The 19,897-nt window shown below is 34.9% G+C and overlaps 1 protein-coding gene and 1 pseudogene across 2 annotated transcripts; one reads left to right on the top strand and one right to left on the bottom strand.

The window, feature by feature from the left end:
• Window positions 1–3,088: 3,088 nt before the first annotated feature.
• LOC107828439 (potassium transporter 6) lies at window positions 3,089–9,616 on the top strand. Of its 2 annotated transcripts, none has more exons than XM_016655738.2 (8): window positions 3,089–3,470; window positions 3,559–4,045; window positions 4,609–4,662; window positions 6,336–6,596; window positions 6,689–6,741; window positions 7,678–7,750; window positions 7,841–8,095; window positions 8,463–9,616. In XM_016655738.2, exons 1-8 carry the CDS (start codon window positions 3,432–3,434, stop codon window positions 9,521–9,523), a joined length of 2,283 nt encoding a protein of 760 aa, XP_016511224.1. In that variant the 5' UTR covers window positions 3,089–3,431; the 3' UTR covers window positions 9,524–9,616. The 2 variants fall into 2 exon arrangements, with proteins under 2 accessions (XP_016511224.1, XP_016511223.1); XM_016655737.2 differs by having other exon boundaries at window positions 7,624–7,750.
• A 467-nt stretch (window positions 9,617–10,083) lies between these two features.
• Window positions 10,084–16,821, bottom strand: LOC107828440 (F-box/kelch-repeat protein At3g23880-like; annotated as a pseudogene).
• Between the last annotated feature and the right edge of the window lie 3,076 nt (window positions 16,822–19,897).

The raw sequence follows: 19,897 nt of genomic DNA, 5'->3' as shown, positions 1-19,897 counted from the left end.
GCATATGGAGTCCACTTTTAAATATATAGATGATGTAATTTTATGGTCTAAAAAAAGTACTTAGGAAATTTGTAGATTGGAATTTGGAAGTATGTTTTTTCGTTGAGCAAGACGAAGGACAAAGGAAAATAAGCTTCAGAAAATTAAAAGTTTATATGGTCTAACTTTCTTCTCGAAAAAAGTATTTGAGAGCATTGTTTTAAAAGACGTTTTCGGAGCGAGCCCCGGGGCGAGGCGTACCAAAAACGTCTCGGGGCAATGGTGTGAGGCAAAAGTCTCAAGAGGCGTACGCCGAGCAATTTGGAGCGTACGCCCAAGTGTTCGGGGCGTATTGTTTTAGTGAGGAGTAAGCTCCAGAGACTTTTTCAAATTAAAACAAAAATTGTTGAATAAGTTTTTCATATAATACCCAAATTCTCAAAAGTCAGTTTGGTAATTGCTCAAAAGGTTTAAAAAGGAACTCAAAAGTATTAAATTTAAAAGTCAAGACCTTTTTTATTGATTGAAACCCTAATTCACGGTCTTTCCCAATTTTTTATCTTGTCCGCTAGTCTGCTAATATCTCCCAAACGCAACGAATATTTAATTTTTTTATAAATACAAAGAGAACTATATTCGTCTTCATAGCAGCAAGTTCAAAGTTCAAATTGCAGGTTAATCATCCTTTTTGTTCCTCCATATAGAAAATTTTATTCTTTTAGACTCAAATTACTTATGCTTGTAAGTAGCGTATAATAGATTGTTTTGATTAGTTTTTTGTGAGGATATATTTCACATATTTATAATTTTCTTCAATTTTTACCTGTTTATAAATATTTACTGTCATTATATTATTTTATAAAATATTAAAAATTAAATACCTATGGGCATAAGCCCCATGCCTCGGGGCTTACGCCTCGCTGAAACATATGTAAAACGCCTCGCCTTACGCCCACGCCTTTTAAAACACTGTTTGAGAGTGCTCTTTATAATTTTAGCTGATCAAAATTCACAGTTTATGAATTTAAAAAATAGGAAACACATTCACTCTTTTGTTTTATTGTTAGAGTTTGTGAATACAACTATTTCAAGGGCGTGATGTGATGATGCATGCATGTTTTAGATTTATGTTTTTACTTGATTTTGCTATTCTAAATTTGTCTTTCCTTGTATGAGCCGATTTGTTTAAAAACAACTATTTCAGCTAAAATTAGTTACTGATATATATATATATATATTTATATAGCAGATTTTAATTCACAGACACTAAAATAACAAAAGAAATAAACTAAAACTTCAAGGCCAAATGATATTTTTTTTTTTCCTTTTCCATGTTTCTGGTCTACTTTAAGTTTTGATCTCCAATACTTCAAGTAAGATAAATATTGAATTACACGTCTTTTTCTAGCCAAGATAAGAGTAGAATTTCAAGAATAAATTCAACAAAGTTGATGGGGGAAAGATGGTAAAAGTAGAAACGTGGAAACAATGGAAAGAAAGGAAAAGATGAAAAAGAAGTAGGAGGAAAAAGGTAAGAAAATTAAACTCAAGAAAGAAAAAGAGAGTTCATTGCATGTGATTCATCACTTAATCAGTAAATGTAATACTACCATAAGATTTAGTAAATGTAAGTTATTATCAAATCTACTTTTCTTTCTATTTGTGCATTTATTATAAGCACTACCATAAATCATATAGGAGTAGCTAGAAACTATTACTCCCTCCGTTCACTTTTACTTGTCCACTATAAACTTTGCACACCCCTTAAGAAATAATAAATGAAGTGTATAATACTACCATGATACCCATATTAATTGATGCATATTTTTAATGGATTTGAGAAAATAATTTGAAATGAATAATTAATACTATGGGTATAACATGAAAAAAGAAATTATAAATGTGATAATTTCTCTTGATATGCTAAAAGTGAAAATCTATTTTTAAAATACTGGACAAATAAAAGTGAATGAATGGAGTACTGTTAGGTAAAATAAAATCGTTAAAACTATCACTTTCATGAACGTCAACTAAGCTTACATCAGATCTCATGTTAAATGCATAAATTACCACTCCAGAAAATAACAAAAACACAATGAATGCAAGTTTATAAAAATGGAAAAAAGCAACAAATATTATCATTTGTCTTCTACTCCCTCCATCCACTTTTAATTGGCACTACTAAAAATAAAATTTTATTTTTACTTGTCATTTTATGCATATCAAGAAAAGATAATTTTTTTTTCTATTATACCCACAGTATTTATTATTCATTTCAAATCATTTTCTCAAATCCAATAAAATATGCATCAATTAATATGAGTATCATGGTAAATTATGCACTTCGGTTATTATTTATTAAGGGGCGTAAAAAGTCAAAACGTGTCAAGTTTATAAAAATGGAAAAGAGCAATAAATACTATCATTTGTCTATATAAGAGCATACGTAATCTAGGATAACTCAATGGTCAAGAAATCACAACCTAAATCTGTGAAACCTAACAGGCTCACCGCTAATTAACAGTATTTGGTTTAGATTTCCTATGTAGCAGATACCTGCTTTATTTTTAAGATAACAATTATTTTTTATAAACGAATGATGTATATATAAGTTAAACTCTCGAAAATATAATACTCCCCCGGAGTCCGTTCTATAATAATTGACCATTTTATTTTTTTATTTTAGTCTAAAATAAGTGTCAATTTACATAATTAAGAAAGAATTAATTTTATTTTTCTAAAATTTACCCTTATTTACATATTCTAATGTGTCAAAGTAATAATTAATTAAAGTTAATTTAGTGAATACATCTTTTTTTCTCTAGGAGTTTATATTTTTTTAATGGGTGTGTCAAAGATAAAATTATTAATTATTATGAATCGAAGAAAGTAATAATAATAAAAAAGAAAAAAGAAAAAAACAAGTAGGCAAACTATTAGAAGCCCACCCTCGCAGAAACCGCCAGCTTTCAACTCCCCCAGGGCCAATTGAAAAGGAAACGTACACATAATACATAACTATATCTATTATTTTTTTCCCCTTTCGTTTATCTAAAAAATAAAGAAAGAAGAAATCATATAAATAAATAAATAATGTATTTTTTAAAATAACTCTTCCTAAATTTGTTCTAGTGTGTGTGACCAAAATATTCTCTTACTCTTATGCTCTGATTCCAAGTTTTATTATCTTTCTCTATCGTTTGTTTAGACCAATATCTCTGTGGCTTTTCGTGTTAAATATTTTCTCTTTGAGCTGTTCAACTGCATTTTGCCATATTGTTAAACTCCCCCTACCCCCACCACCATCAACTCTACTCCTACAGCTACCACTGCCATTTTCTCCATTATATAAATCTCTTTTTCCCAATAATCTTGAAAGTTCTGTTCTTTGGTTGAAATTCGTGAATTTGCTGTAAAAAATGGAATCTTTATGGTTTTAAAAAGCACCTGCTATGGATCTTGAAACAGGGGTTAATCAGAATAGAATCAAGGTAAGTGTTAGAAGCTTAGTTCTTTAGCTGGTTTTATAAATTCAGATCAATCTTAATGAGAATTATAATAATTTTTTTGGGTTTGCAGAAAGAATCTTGGAGGACAATCTTGACATTGGCTTATCAGAGTTTAGGAGTTGTATATGGGGATTTGAGTACATCACCTTTATATGTTTATAAGAGTACTTTTGCTGAAGATATTACACATTCAGAGAGTAATGAAGAAATATATGGGGTTTTATCATTTGTGTTTTGGACATTGACTTTGGTTCCACTTTTGAAGTATGTGTTCATTGTGCTTAGAGCTGATGATAATGGTGAAGGTGGAACTTTTGCTTTGTATTCACTCCTTTGTAGACATGCTAAGGTTAATTCATTGCCCAGTTGTCAGTTAGCTGATGAAGAGTTATCAAGTTATAAGAAGGATATAATTAGACCTGCCCCAACTACTTTTGGTGCCACACTTAAGTCAACTCTTGAGAGGTATAGAGTTTTGCAGAGATTTCTGCTTGTATTGGCTTTACTTGGAGCTTGTATGGTTATTGGAGATGGTATCCTCACACCTGCTCTTTCAGGTATGCCAATATGTTTTTTGTAGCTCATAAGATTGAATGGCCAATTCTGGTTCGACCTTCGATATAATTATTTTTATTGTCAAAAGATTTAAGATTAAATCCTGAGTTATTGCAAGTAAAAAAACCGATGAGATTATGGAAGTAAATATTCTCTGCCTATGCAGCTGGGTAGGTAGAGAATACCTTGGGGGTGCGAGGTATCTCTCTCTAAGGAGCTCGGCAAAATAGCCCCATGGGTTCTACAAACACATGTTATTGTTATTTTTGGTTAAGAAAAGAGTACAATAGAAGCAAGGGATCTGTGTAGGAGATATCGATCACTTAGGATTAAACTAGCTAGCCGGTATTGGGATAAGTATTAGATTTAGAGAATCCCTAATTTTAGTTAATATTGACATGAATTGGACCTGAATAGAACGGTGTGGTATAAATGATTTATATAACTGGCTTTGGCTTCAACTGACTTGGGATTGTGACATGGGTTGATTGATTGACTAAGAGTTTGGAATTTATGGTGTTTGTTAGTTTCTGACAGCATTAACTTTTTGTGGACTTTTATGCAGTTTTCTCAGCAGTTTCTGGCATTGAACTTGCTATTGGAAAAGAACATCACAAATGTAAGTTTTATCTAATCTTTTTTAGTGAGATTGTTATGCTGTGTTTTGTTTCCTGAATGGCTAACGGTGATTGTGTTTTTTAACCTTTAGGTCTTATGAAACATGTTTTGTCGCTTCCTTGTAGATGTTTATCAAGGGGAAACTTAATGCACCTTCAAATTAAAAATTGAGCAGTTTCAGCTAATCTAAGAGAAATAAATAAGATAGTTGTTCTCTTTCATTCAGTGTTTGACTTTTTTCAAAACAAAATAATTTGAAGTTAAAGATTATAAAGCACTTGTACTATTTCCGTAGTGCATGTTTTGAAGTCATATATGGACTCAAACAGATCTCCCAACTTCTTGAAACCCGCGGTGATCTTATCATATGCTAATTAACATGTCCGTCGATGATCAATTCCGTCTGATAGGAGCAAATGTGTAAAAAGGCACGATTCCCCATTAAGGAGGAGCATCCAATATCACCAATAAAAATTCAAATATGCAAGCATAGATGTAAATGCAAAATGATCAGCCAATCAATATTTGATTTTAGTTTATTCCTTTCAGCGTCCTGTATATTCTCCAAACACAAGTCTATCCAGATTATTCTGTGATTCCAAAAGAGAACTTAGTTTAGTAAAGGGCTTTTCCCTTACTAGTCAAGTGGTAAGGTCGGGCGAGTGTATTTAGGAGCAATCAGTAGATTCTTTTCATAAGTTAGGAGCAATCAATAGATGTTGGCAGAATATGGCCAGAAATATCCTCAGACCCTGAGAAATATAAGGAACTTAATATCCCCTGGCAGTGATCCAATATAATTGCAAATGCACAATATTATCGCCACTATCCAATATTATTGCAGAACTACAATAGTATTGCCACTAATTTATGGTAACCTTTCCACCAAACCACTTGAGCATGTGAGTGTCTATTGTCCCATTAATTTCGTGGCCACATGGAGTTTCTTGATGGTGGATAGGAAGTCATTAAGACCACCTAACATTTAAACCCTTCTTCTTCAGGTAAGAAACACATCCATCCACCCTTACCCGAGGTCTCGGGTTCGAAACCTGGGACTGGAGAAGTTCTTCATAGGGCAAGCATCTCCTTAAGTGGGCTCTATGCGGCGCGAGTCTGGATTAGTCAGGCCAATGGTTATGGATACCAGATGGTTAAAGTGTGTAAAAAAAAAAGTTTTAGGTTTGATGGCAGATTAGATTTCTTTGCTTGACCAGGCAGCAGTCTCATTTTCTAGAATACATAAATGCAGTCAGAGACATCCAACTTCCCCACAATAATAAATATAAATGAGGAACAAATATCTACCCTACTTGTCAATCACTTCTATGATAATTGCTGGTTATCTAACCAGGTCATGAGTAGTCTTAGGCCAAATCATTCATTCTCGCATTACTTTCAAGATCCTCATAGCTTAAAATGTCTATTCCAATAGGTTTACAGCCTACTTAATCATGAAGAAGCATCTAGAATTCTCTTCCTACCATTTGAGTGATAGATGCAAAGCTTGAGATTCTGCTTTTGATTAAGGAAATTAAGCTTACTTACTCTGTTGTTTTCTTTCCTTTTATTTGATTATTTTATTTTATTTAACATCATCTAAATCATTCAAAATAGTATTTAATTCCTATGCTCAAAATGACATGTTATCCTTGTAAAATATGTCATTTGCAGATGTAGAAGTTCCACTTACTTGTGTCATACTGATAGCCTTGTTTGCCCTTCAGCATTATGGCACCCACAGGGTTGGATTTTTGTTTGCACCTGTTGTCATAACATGGCTTGTGTGTATCAGTGCTATTGGTGTATATAATATAGTACAATGGGACCGTCATGTGTATCGAGCACTGTCTCCATATTACATGTACAAATTCCTGAAAAAAACTCAAAGAGGAGGCTGGATGTCCTTGGGAGGGATCCTCCTGTGCATAACAGGCAAGATATAGTTGTCAGTTGCTTTATGATTAATCTGCTGCTTATCTTCCTTTGGTACCATGATCACAAAATACACAAATATATTCTTTCAGGTTCTGAAGCAATGTTTGCTGATCTAGGACACTTCTCCCAGTTGTCAATACAGGTAGATATCTAAAATTGCTAAATAACAAGGTGCATATTTGATACAGTATAATAAAAAATGAGAAGCCATAAGTGTGACAATGGTCCCCTTTTTTCCTCTGTTTGAATTTAGTCTCTTAGGTGGGCTGAAATAAGTAGAAGTTTGAGTAAATGTTAATCATAGGTGGCTAAAGTTATTTTATACCTAGAATAAATAATAAAGCAGGCCATCTCTAATAGCTTAAGCTTTTAGATGAGATGGTTGTAGTTTCAAGTTCAACTCTCAACACGACCCCTCAGGAAATATTTTCATGTGCCTAGCCTTAGAAAAGAATCAGGCCCGCACATAAGGGATGTGTTGGAGACCTAAAATAAATAATAAAAACAGAACCTTTCCAATGGTTTAAGCTTTAGGATTAGTCCGTTAAACAATTCAAATAAAATATAGGCAATGGCCTTAGTACCCCCAACAGAAAAGCTTTGAGCAGCGTTTGTGACCAGGGGGTTGATTCTAAGTTTGCCCATTCAATTTCCATGGGATTTATTACTGCTTTGCATGTTGACATTCTATTATCAGTATCACCCTTTCTAAATTTTCGTGGCATCCGAATCGAGTTACCCCTGCACAGCGAAGACCGGCCCCTTTGTTTTGCTTTCTATGAGTGAAGAATTTAGCCAACTTTCAGATTCAATTTGGATGTGATTACAAAGTGATGAGAATGTCTAATCAGGAGAGGGATAGAGATGAACTGAAGGTTGGTTAGAATTGTTTTGAGGTACTACAGCTCTTGGAGGTTCTCCTTTTAGCTATAGAAAAAGAGAAAGCTGAACACAGCTTATTGTTTGCATATAGCGCGGCTTGTGAGATATAACATTGTTTAAGAAACTAATTTCCCTTTTGCAGATTGCTTTTACCTTCATGGTTTATCCATCATTGATTCTTGCATATATGGGACAGGCTGCTTATCTTTCACAGCATCATGTTATTGAAAATGAAAGCTATCGAATAGGCTTCTATGTTTCTGTACCAGGTATGTATTTTCCTAGTTGCTTTTACGGGGAAAAGAATAAAGCTAGAAGGAAATTGTGCTGATGAAGGACATCTCAAATTGTTGTTTCAGAGAAACTAAGGTTGCCGGTTCTGGTGATTGCTATACTTGCTGCCGTGGTGGGGAGCCAAGCCATCATCACTGGAACCTTTTCAATTATTAAACAATGCTCCTCGCTGGGTTGCTTTCCTCGAGTCAAAATAGTGAATACGTCATCCAAAATACATGGACAGATATATATTCCAGAGATTAATTGGACCTTAATGCTACTATGCTTGGTTGTTACTATTGGCTTTAGAGACACCAAAAGGATGGGCAATGCTTCAGGTATGAATGTAATGATATGAATAAGGGAAAGTAAAGTTTTGATTAGTCGAGATCATTTATCCTTCCTGGATTTGGTGTTAAACTTAAAATGCCTTTATTCGAGTTCCAGAGAATCAATCTAGATTGACTGCTCAATTTTATATTCCCAGTTACAATTTTCCATGCATGAGGAGGGACATTTTCATGTTCAATTTCCCGTGCTTTCTCTGTATTTTCTCTTTCCCCTGCATAAATATTTGTATTCTTTTGAAATTTATTTCGCACTTATTTGCACTGTGGATATGAGGATCTCATAGTTGAAAAGACTGTTTCCATGCTGAATAATATTTCACTACTAATCCTCATCCCTAATTTTGCTTTGTATCAGGTTTGGCAGTCATAACTGTCATGTTGGTTACTACTTGCTTGATGTCATTGGTGATTGTTTTGTGCTGGCGCAAGAGTGTCCTCCTTGCACTTTGCTTTGTTATATTCTTTGGGACGATTGAGGCCTTATATTTCTCTGCTTCTCTGATTAAATTTTTGGAAGGAGCATGGGTGCCTATTGCAATGGCTTTTACTTTCATGATAGTAATGTGCATTTGGCACTACGGCTCTTTAAAGAAGTACGAATTTGATGTCCAAAATAAGGTCTCTGTTGAGTGGCTACTCGGTCTTGGTCCCAGTCTAGGCATTGTACGGGTTCGTGGCATTGGCCTCATACACACTGAGCTTGTATCCGGAATCCCAGCAATTTTTTCACACTTTGTTACCAATCTTCCGGCATTCCACCAGGTCTTAGTTTTCCTTTGTGTCAAATCTGTCCCAGTTCCTCATGTTAAACATGAGGAGCGTTTCTTGGTTGGACACATTGGCCCAAGAGAGTACCGCATGTACAGGTGCATTGTCAGGTATGGTTATCGCGATGCTCACAAGGATGATTCAGAATTCGAGAATGATCTTGTATGTAGCATAGCTGAGTTTATACGAACAGGAAGGACAGGGTTGAATGTTAACGGTGAAGATCTTAGAAAGGATTTCGAGGACCTCACCGTTGTTGGAACCCCTTCAACTCATTTATCAGGAGTTCAACTTTGCGACGATGAGGATGTAAATGCTGAATTAGTTGGACCATCAGAGCGTAAAGAAATACTTTCTCCACGCGTAACCAAGCCTAAGAAAAGGGTGAGGTTTGTCATACCGGAATCTCCCAAGATTGATAGAGGTGCACAAGAGGAGTTGCGCGAACTAATGGAAGCAAGGGAAGCAGGCATAGCTTACATATTGGGACATTCCTATGTAAGAGCCAAACAAGGATCTAGCTTATTTAAGAAAATAGTTATAAATTTTGGATTTGACTTTTTGAGAAGGAACAGTAGACCACCTACATACACATTAAATGTACCCCATGCTTCTACTTTAGAGGTAGGAATGGTTTACAATGTATGATTTTTAGCATACAGGAAAAAACAAATAATGAATGTTGTACATGTGTTTGTAGTTTTTTTGTGAATAGAAGAAAAGTTGAGTAACATTTTACCATGATTGATTGAGAAATATCTACCATTGACAGCCCATATTCTTGTATGCTATTTGATCTTTTTCAGTTCCCATCTTGTTTGGAAAACAAGGAAACAACTTTTTCCAATAGCAGGAAAAGTTTGTAGGAGGGGAAATGTCCATTTGTGTCCAAAACAAAGAGCTTTTGACAATACAATGAGCTTGATTTACCAGGACCGCAGTGTGGGCAGATGCACCCACTGTCTTCGACTCTAGGTGAATTGAAATTCGTTTTAACAGATACTAGTATATAGTATTTATACTAAGTCCAAATCTATTGTCAAAAAGAGGCGATAGACACCTTGTTATTCCCCACCCACGGACTTCAAATACTGGATTTTTGGCAAGGAGTTTCAATTGAATCCCCATGGCCAGAAAATTATACTAGGCAAATATATATATATTTTAAAAATAACCAATTGAACCTTTGACACTAGTAAACATTCAAGTGAAGGGCAAAAATATTTTTTTTTTTGCTCTGTTTACTCAAATTCTTGGCTCCACCACCGTAACAGGTAACCAATCATTAGGATCAGCTACATATCATTAAGTATCAATGCTTACTTAGTGACCTGATCAACAACAAAATTTGAGGGGTATTATAATATACTAGCCCCTCCTGGTCACTACTACAGCAAGTACGGACATTTATTCATAACAATGGTAGTAGCAGTAGATAGATCAACCGCATCTAATACAAGTAGAAGTAGTTATAGTGGTGGTAGTAGTAGTAGTGGAGTTGTTTGCCAAAGCATCAGCTTGTTAGTTTGCTTCCCTGCACAGGTGCATGATACAACACATCAACCTGCAATCATTCACAATATGAAAGTATAAGTCGTCATTCTTATTGATAAGGCAATGTAAGAGCTAAGCACCAGTTTTTTTACACCCCTAAAGGTTAGTATGCAAATGAGCACACATCAACCAGTTCAATTTTTACGGAGACATAACCAAGAGAAATCTTCATGTAAATTCTCTAGTTTGCTCACGAGTCGTGTGCCTTTTATTACATTACAAAGAAAATAAATCTGAGGATGTGAAAGTTCATGCAAGGATATCCTGACCCATAGAAGAAGATTTTATTGACAGGATGAAAGGATATCATTGCTTCCTACATCTAGAGGTGATCAAGGTTTCATAACAGTTGAATAAAAGGAAGCAAAGTATGTCAAAGTATATGAAAAAACAACTCAGGAGTGTATAGATTGAAAAATACAGAGAAGTTGATCTTCCTATCTGTACAGGGGAAAAATATGAAGTGAAAAAATTTCAGAATATTTTGGATAAGCAAATCAGCACGTTGAAGAGGATACACCAACATGCTTGTAGAAATAAGATGAACGCGTGCCAAGACCATACGCACATTTCTGGACCCAACCCCTATAAAACTCCAAAATTCACCTGCAGTAATACAAGAAGCATAGGATCTGAAGCCACAAATTCATGACATGTAACCTTCAAACACTGCTGAAAAACTGAAAGAATGTCCAATGTCTTTTACAGAATGCAGAAGCCACCAAACACTACAATGGGAAATGTTCTTGTAAAAAGTTGTTCCTCAAAAATATGCAAAAATAAAAGGACAACAAAAATCTCTAAGCAGATGTGGTGTAAAGATGGTCCTTTGAATATGCAATGCATTTTTCCATATTTGACAAAAGAAGCAAAAATGTACGGACACTTACAAGTTGTTAGCTACACAACAGTCAGTTACCTGAGTTGTTCAGCCTTTCAATGTTGTGTCGTTGGTTCATTTTGTAGAATTGGACAAACCAGGCTTTCAATGTAAAGTTTCGCCTCAAGCCTATCAATGTAAGTAACCACTGGATGTCTGATTGAGTCATCCTCTGGATTGTATATCGTTAAAGTTGATTCAAACACATGCAAAATTTCAGATTTCTTTGACATGCAAATGGGTGGAGAAAGCACGCAGTACTTAGGGTCATTAAGATAGTTGATGGTATACAATTTCGTCTGAGATTCTTTAACCCCATACTCCTTCAGAACCCACACATCAGCTCTGAGTTAGCTCATAATTATAGAGCACAGATAAATCACTTCCCAACACTCCAAGCTTCAAATGAAACTCTCCTTCTCCGTAGAGGGGTTGCTCCATCTTCCAATACTTGTCATCAGCCAAATCAATAGACATAATGCCCCAACCATCACCATCCATAGTTGCCCAGTGAAATTTCTCATTCACCAACTTAGCTGAAGGCTCGAATAACAGCCCTCCTTGAAAGTTATCAAGTGTTCTCCAAGAATCACTCTTTAAACTACATATATCCACATAGCCATGAGTGAATCTAGAGGAAATATGCACTACCTTGTAATCATTATGAACCTTATCATATCCAAAACCAAAGATGTACATGTAACTTAACATCTTTTCATACGCAGTTGTTTGAACTGTCTAGTTGATGGATTCCACAGAACCAAGTCATCATTCCCAATGCAAAGACAAATTAAATTATTGACAGAACCCACAATATTACGGATGTTTTTCATGGGATAATCCAAGTCAAATGTCTTAGTAACAGACCTGTAAAATAAAGAGCTAACAGAACAATGTTTAAGATTCTGCTCAAGAGTCAAGACATTTGAACTTTAGTGAATCAAATTTATCTAATTTCAGCATCAATCTATGGCCGGTGCAATTCAAACTCAGGAGTAGATATTAAACTAAACCAGTCTTTTGAAACACAATTAAACTTCAATAGATATTTCACAGGAAGCCTTACAAGAATATCAGCAATGAGTTCTTGGGGCAAGCTAGGGTTTGTCAACATTGAACTTTTCTTGAAGCCTTATACAAGGATATCAGTGATGGAATTTGAGCATGGCTTGTGGGTTTGCTCCGTTCAGCTTCCATTTGGATTGCACAAAAAAAGTGTTGCCGCAAAAAGAAAATGGAAATGCTGGGTATCTGAGAGTTTACTTGACAAGAACAATGGAGATGAAGAAAGAAAGGATAGTACCAAATTCAAGGAAACACATTATATTGGTGCACTTCGTTTTCACTCCTGCAGCTCTAAAGGGAGTACAATAAAGGATACAAACACCTCTAACTATCGAAAATAAGTCAATTATACCTCCTCTTTAGTTACTTAACTACAATATTTATTAGGATACAACAACTACTACATAATACTAATTGTTCTAAATTAAACTACACCCATAAAATACTTTAAACAACAAGATATGACTTTCTTATTTGAGTAAATTGTGTTACTGTTTTGATTGTGCCCATAGTACCAAAATTCTAAAACAATGTGCAAAATGGTGTTAAATATTTTGGATGCCAACATTGCTCCATCGTTAATTTTTTTTTTTCAGGATTCAGAATCAGTTTTCATTTATTACTTTTTTTGGAGGGAGCAAAATTTATTAATTGACTCCAGATACACCCCTTACCTTTAATATGCACACAATTTAAGTCCTCTTAATATATTACTACTAAGATTTTGTTGCCTTTTGTTTTAACAAGGCCAATTCCATAAACAACCCCTAAAGTTGTCAAGATTTTTCATTTCGATATCTCAATTGAGGTTGTGACCTATTAGACACTTGAACTACCACTAAAGTGTGCTATTAAACATGAAACACTTACACGGCAACTGCTGTGTTGCTCACACACAATTGAGTGCGTAGGCTAATTTATTTAACCTGGCTTTTACTCTTTTTAGTCCAAAGCTCAAAAACAAATGCAGCTATTTTGTATTATTTCATCGTCCTCATTTTTTTTAACCAAACAAATAAAGTTGCCAAATCCTTTCCTCTCCATGGATTGACTTCTTGTTGTACATAACGTGTTTTAATATGATATTTAAAGTTAGTCCAGGAACATGTTATGCTGCGCAGTCATTATCTTTGAAGGGCTAACATTAATTACAGACTTACAGTACAATCTAGCAATCAATTTCGTCTGTTTGGTGCACTTCACTCCTGCAGCTCAGCCACTAAAGACAGAGTATAAGAAAGAGATCATTCAAATTGATGTAAGCTTTGGAAATGTAAGTTTTCTTTTTCTTTGGTTATGTTAAAGAGTATTTCACCTGATGTAATGATTTTTTCTTTGGTTATGTTAAAGAGTATTTTCACCTGATGTAATGATAATTGATGTCCAACAATCAAGTTTCCTCTCGTTCATTTTCTTCTTTCAAATTTTCAGATCTCTCAAATTAGGTTTACATTGAGTGCATCAGTATGCCTCAGAATTTGGTAATATCGTGCATATTTAGCAAATAATATACTACTATTTAGTAACATCATTATACCTTTGATTTAGGGTTGTACTGAATAAATAATGTACTACTTTTAGTACATCAGTACATCCAAGAAAATAACAGAAGAGAAATGGAAATGTAACAAGTTAACCAAAGGAAATGGAAACCGACATAAGTTTCTAAGTCCGGTTCCTGTTGCTGATGACCTGATCTTACTTGCTGAAGCAACCAAAGAAAATCGTAACAACTTACTAAACTTTGCTCTCTATCGGGACAAAGTACAAACTTTGACTAGTCCAGAATTGTCCTCTCAAACAATACCAAAATGTCAATTAAGGGACAGATCTCCAAATGTATGACTATGAAATTTACTCAAAACCTTGGTAAATACTTGCGCTTCCCTATGATAAGAGATAGAATAACTAGAAAGAACCGGGGGGAGCTTGATTTGTACAAATCAAAATGGGGAATCCAGGAAAATAGGGCATAGGGGGAGTGATCAGAGACACAAGGGGGAACTGGATTGCATGATTTAGTCAGCACATTCCACATGCTATAAATATATACACTGAACTTCTTGCACTTATAACAGGAATCAGAATTGCCCTAGAACGAAGCATAATGCCTTAAGTTATAGAAACTAACACGTAAGAGTATGTGTCTAAGACCTAAAATAAATATAAAAAAATGAACCCTCTCAGATATTTAAGGTTTTTAAATGAGACGTTTACACTATTCAACAATATACACGATGCGCTTTGTACTCCAAATAGAAAAGCTTTGAGCAGCCATTTTGGTGAGCAGTGGTTGACGCTACTACTGCTTTCCATGTTAATATTCTGCTGATTGTGATCACTCTTGTCAAAGAGCTAATAATGAAGTTCCCAGTTGTTGCTGACGTAATTACAATCTGATGAGATGTCTAATAAGGAGAAGAAATCAAACTTGGAGATGAACTAATGGTCAGTTAGAAAAGTTTGAGGTACTGCATTGCTTGGAGGTTCTCATTTTGGCTATAGAAGGGATACCTGAACCCAGTTTATTGTTTGCATATAGCGAGCTTGCATATTTCTACCAGAGTGAGATGTAACATTGCCTAAGAGACTAATTTCCCTTTTGCAGGATGCTTTTACTTTCATGGTTTTAATCAATAGTATCACCAAAGAGAAGAAGATTCAGCCTTTTGATTGACCAAATAATTAATAAAAATGATTAGATAGGCATAAAGAAACAATTGTAAGCTATTAACAGCAACAAAAGACACCCTAACTTGATGATATTTCAGAACTTAACTATTTCAGAGATTCCTCCGCCTCTTCATTAAGTGTCACTAAAAACGAACATTAAAGAAAGCCCTAGATCAAACAACGACCCTGCCAAGGACTATATAAGCTAATTATTATTAGCAATCAAGTTCGCCTTAGTCTTACTTTGTCTAGTGGAACAACATATATCCTTAAAAGAGAGAATGTCCCATGTCATTTACTTAGAATGCAGAAGCACCAAACACTACAACCAAAAATGTTCTTGCAAAAGTTGTTGTTCCTCGGAAAAATGCAACAACAAAAAGGATTACCAAGATACTTAAGCAGATGTTTTGTAAAGATGGCCTTTAAATATGGAATATATTGTTCAATATTTGACAAAAGAAGCAGAATTGAACAACACACAAAAAATATAAAAATCTTACAAGTTGTTACCTACACAACATTCATTCACCTGGGTTTTTGCACCCTGCAATGTTTGTGCTGTTGATTTATTTTGTAAAATAGGAGAAACCAGGCTTTCAATGTAGAGTTCCGCTTCCGTCTCAAGACTGTCATCAACATTAGTAAACCTTTGGATATGTGATTAAGTCATTCTCTGGATTGTATATCACTAAAGAGTATTCAAACACATGCAATATTTCACCTTTACTTGACATGCAAATGGGTGGAAAAAGCACCTGGCTCTCTAGGTCATTAGGGTATTTGAAGGTATACAGTTTTATCCAAGACTCTTTAACCCTATACTCCTTCATAACCCACACATCAGCTCGAATTAGGTCATAATTACAGAGAACAGAAAAATCATTTCCCAACACTCCAAGCTTCAAAATTTTCCGCCCTTCTTCATAGCGGGGCTGCTCCACCTTTCCAAATTTCTCATCAACCAAATCAATAGACATGATGGTCCTACCTTCACCCACATTGACCCAGTGAAGCTTCCTACTCACCAACTTAGGCCAACGATTGTACGCCACCGTCCCTTTATATCATCAAGTCTTCTCCAAGAATCATTCTTTAAACTATATATACTGACACATGCACTAGTCATTTTAGAGAAAACAGCCACTACCTTATAATCATCATTAACCTCATCATATCCAAAACCATACATGGACCGACACTCAAAATCCAATGCAGGCATATTCATAATATCAGGCACATGCTAAATTTTCTAGTTGATGGATTCCACAGAACCAAGCAATTAACCCCAATGGAAAGACAAATCAACCCATTGACAGAACCCACAATATCAAAACAATCATCGGGAGTTTTCATAAGAATATCCAAGTCAAATGCCTCAGTAGAAAACTTAGAAAATAAAAGGCTAACAGAACAATGTTTAAGATTAGTCACAAATTGCAACATCAACCTATGGCGGGCGCAATCCTTAGCATTAAAACTAAGATGGGTATTAACAAATTCATGACTAGATATTAAAGAAAGCCAGTCTTTCGAAACACACTTGAACGGTAAGAGGGACTTTACAGGAAGTCTTACAAGGATTTCAGTGATGAGTTCTTGTGGCAAGCTAGGATTTGGGTGTTGAAGAGAGGCTTCAGCGTCCATTTGAGATGCACAAATTTAACTGCTCAAAAGATTTTTCAGAATAAAATTTCTCCAGCTTTGTCAATAAATATATACACATATTTATAGTGAATTATGAAAATAGAACCACTGATCTCTTTGCGCTGCCCATTTTTATTTACTAGTTGCATTTATATCTGAAAATTATAAAGTTTTTTATTACGTATATATCATCCATACAGTGAGTTTTACTTTTTAAAGTTCAAAATTGTTATGAAAATAATTATATTGTGGATGTTCATTTATTACTCCGCTATAGATAATCTTCCTGAAGAAGATTATCCATTTAGTACTCTGTTGAAGTTTATCTACAAGCAGCTGATGCAGGCAGGTTGCAAGCAGCTCAATGAAATGATTTGCAGCAGCTTCTTATTAAACAGGCAGGTTGCAAGCAACTCATGCAGACAGCTTACAAGCAGCTAAAGAAAAGCCTTGCAGCTGCTTCCTGAAAAGCCTCGCAGCTGCTTCCTTTCTTCTATAAATAGAGGAGTTTTCAGTTCATTATGTACATAAGTTTGAAAGTTGAATAAAATATCAATCTCCCTCTATACTTATCTTCTGTTTATTTCTTTTATAGTCTTTATTTTATAACATGTTATCAGCACGAGACTCTGTCATCTCGAGAAAATACTTTGAAAGTATCAGAGGTACGAACTTTCTTTTTCTAAATAATGTCAAATCTTTCTAAACTTGAGTTTGTATCCCTGAATATATCGGGCAAAAGCTACATGTCTTGGGTGCTTGATGCCGAAATTCATCTTGATGCGATGGGTCTGGCAGACACCATCAAAGATAAAAATCAGGCATCAAACCAAGACCGTGCCAAAGCAATGATATTCCTACGCCATCACCTTGATGAGGACTTGAAAATGGAATATCTTACTGTTAAAGATCCAGTAATACTGTGGAATAATTTGAAAGATAGATATGACCACTTGAAGATGGTTGTTCTTCCACAGGCACGTTATGATTGGACTCATCTAAGGCTACAAGATTTTAAATCTATCAGTGAGTATAATTCTGCTATGTTCAGAATTATTTCCCAATTGAAATTATGTGGTGATAATATTAATGATCATGATATGTTGGAGAAAACTTTCACCATTTTTCATGCCTCGAATATGCTCCTGCAGCAGCAATATCGAGAGATGGGATTTAAAAAGTATTCTGAACTTATCTCACATCTTCTTGTAGCCGAGCAACATAATGGGCTATTAATGAAAATCCATGAAAGTCGACCTACTGGTTCTTGTCCATTCCCTGAAGTGAATGAGACGAACTTCCACCAAGCTAAGCATGGAAGAGGACGTGGCCCCAGTCGTGGTCATGGCCGTGGTTGGGGAGGAAACTCTAATCGTGGTAATAACAATGCACCAAAGAATCCTCCTCACCACCAGCAGTGAAAAAGGAAGGAACAAAAGCATGAAGCGGTGCAAGAAGCAAAGCCAGAAAATGCATGCTATAGATGTGGAGGAAAAGGGCACTGATCACGTACATGTCGTACGCCAAAGTACCTGGTTGAGCTGTATCAAGCCTCCCTGAAGAAGACAGAGAAAAATGCTGAAGCAAATTTTATTTCTGAAGATAATTTAGACTTCATGCATTTGGATGTAGCTGATTATTTTGCACTCCTAGAAGGAGAAACAAGTCATGTGATTGGTAGTGAATCTGTAGAAATGTAAATATTTTAATTTTTGTTGTTTGTAGTAGATAGTATATAAGAAGTTACCCGCCTTATTCTTCAAATTTGTACTATATCATGTATCACAGTATACCAGAAGTTTACTAATGCAAAAGCAGTCACAGTAAATCAGAAATTTACTGATACAAAAATAGCCCCAGTAAATTAGAAGTTTACTGATGCAAAAGTTTATGCCATAGTAAACCAGAAGTTTACTTAGAGATAGCACATGCCATGACAAACTTGAAGTTTTCATCTGCCATTTTTAAATGAGCTATTTGAGAATTCAGATAAGCATATACTGAAGAACTGGAAGATTCTTCAAGTTTTTAAATGCTTGTTCTCATAATAACTTGATTATACCAACTAAAGTTGGGACTAAAATCCCCGAATTCTGGAATATATAAAAGGTGAATATGGCCTATTCACCCATCATGTGAACCACTTATAGATGCATATATAAGATGGTTATATGTATGTTTATTATCAACCTGCAGTTTGGCATTTGAAATTGTCTTTCTCAATTAAGAGCATAATTTTCAGATTATGAAATCAAGATAGTTCATCTTGATGATGCTGATTTATATCCAAGCTAATTTAGCATTTAATACCTCCTATTAATGGCTAAACTATTGCTTATAAGAACAAAGCCTCATGTATTGGTCTAAGATTTTCTAAATTGCATACAACAACACTTGTATGCATCAGACCAACAAAATATGATAAGTAATCCCCTCACAATTGATTTAGGATCATAAACCAAATATTTTTATTATCTAATAACTTTTGATATGTGGTATATGATTAATTTCTCTACCACAATGCACAAAAATATATTTTCCAAAGAAGATTGGGGATATGAGTTAGTTTTTCGAACATTTGGGGGATGGAATAAAGCAGCTGGAAAATATGCTATATGAATCGAATTATCATTAATATGATCCTCGCTTAGAAGATAATTCAAGTCAAATGCCAGAAGCATTTGCTGATCCAAAATTAAATATCATATTTCAGCTGCAAATGCTTCTATTAAAATTAAAGTCCCTGAAGGATAAAGTTTACTGTACGCATAAAGGTGGTAGACCAGTTGGTTCCAAAGGTAACAATCCTTGAAAAGAATAGGAGCAAATGATCAAAATGATCATAATAAAGAGGAAATGAGCTCTGGAAGAGCCCACGACATAACATTTCATGAAACTCCAGAAGAAGTTCAGGTACCTGAAAATAAAGAAAGTGATGAGATCTCAACAAGTTATGTCGCTTGTGAACTGATACGAAATGATCGTCGACGATATATTTGATACAATATAGTGCACAATATTATAAAAGATTGTGAGGATCGGACCTGTAGTCCAGACACCTGAAGATGTCATGCCATTTAAATGTAAGTCATAACCTATATGACTCATTTGATTAATTCTATATGAAGATCCTTGAAGGATTTAAAATACCTGAAGCAAATTGAAAATCTCGGGAAATGTATTCAATCAGATTACAAAGATCT

This window comes from Nicotiana tabacum, chromosome 24 (genome assembly GCF_000715075.1).
Source record: "Nicotiana tabacum cultivar K326 chromosome 24, ASM71507v2, whole genome shotgun sequence".
NCBI lineage: Eukaryota > Viridiplantae > Streptophyta > Magnoliopsida > Solanales > Solanaceae > Nicotiana > Nicotiana tabacum.
The sequence above is the reverse complement of the archived record's forward strand: the minus strand, read 5'-3'. Positions and strand labels throughout refer to the sequence as shown.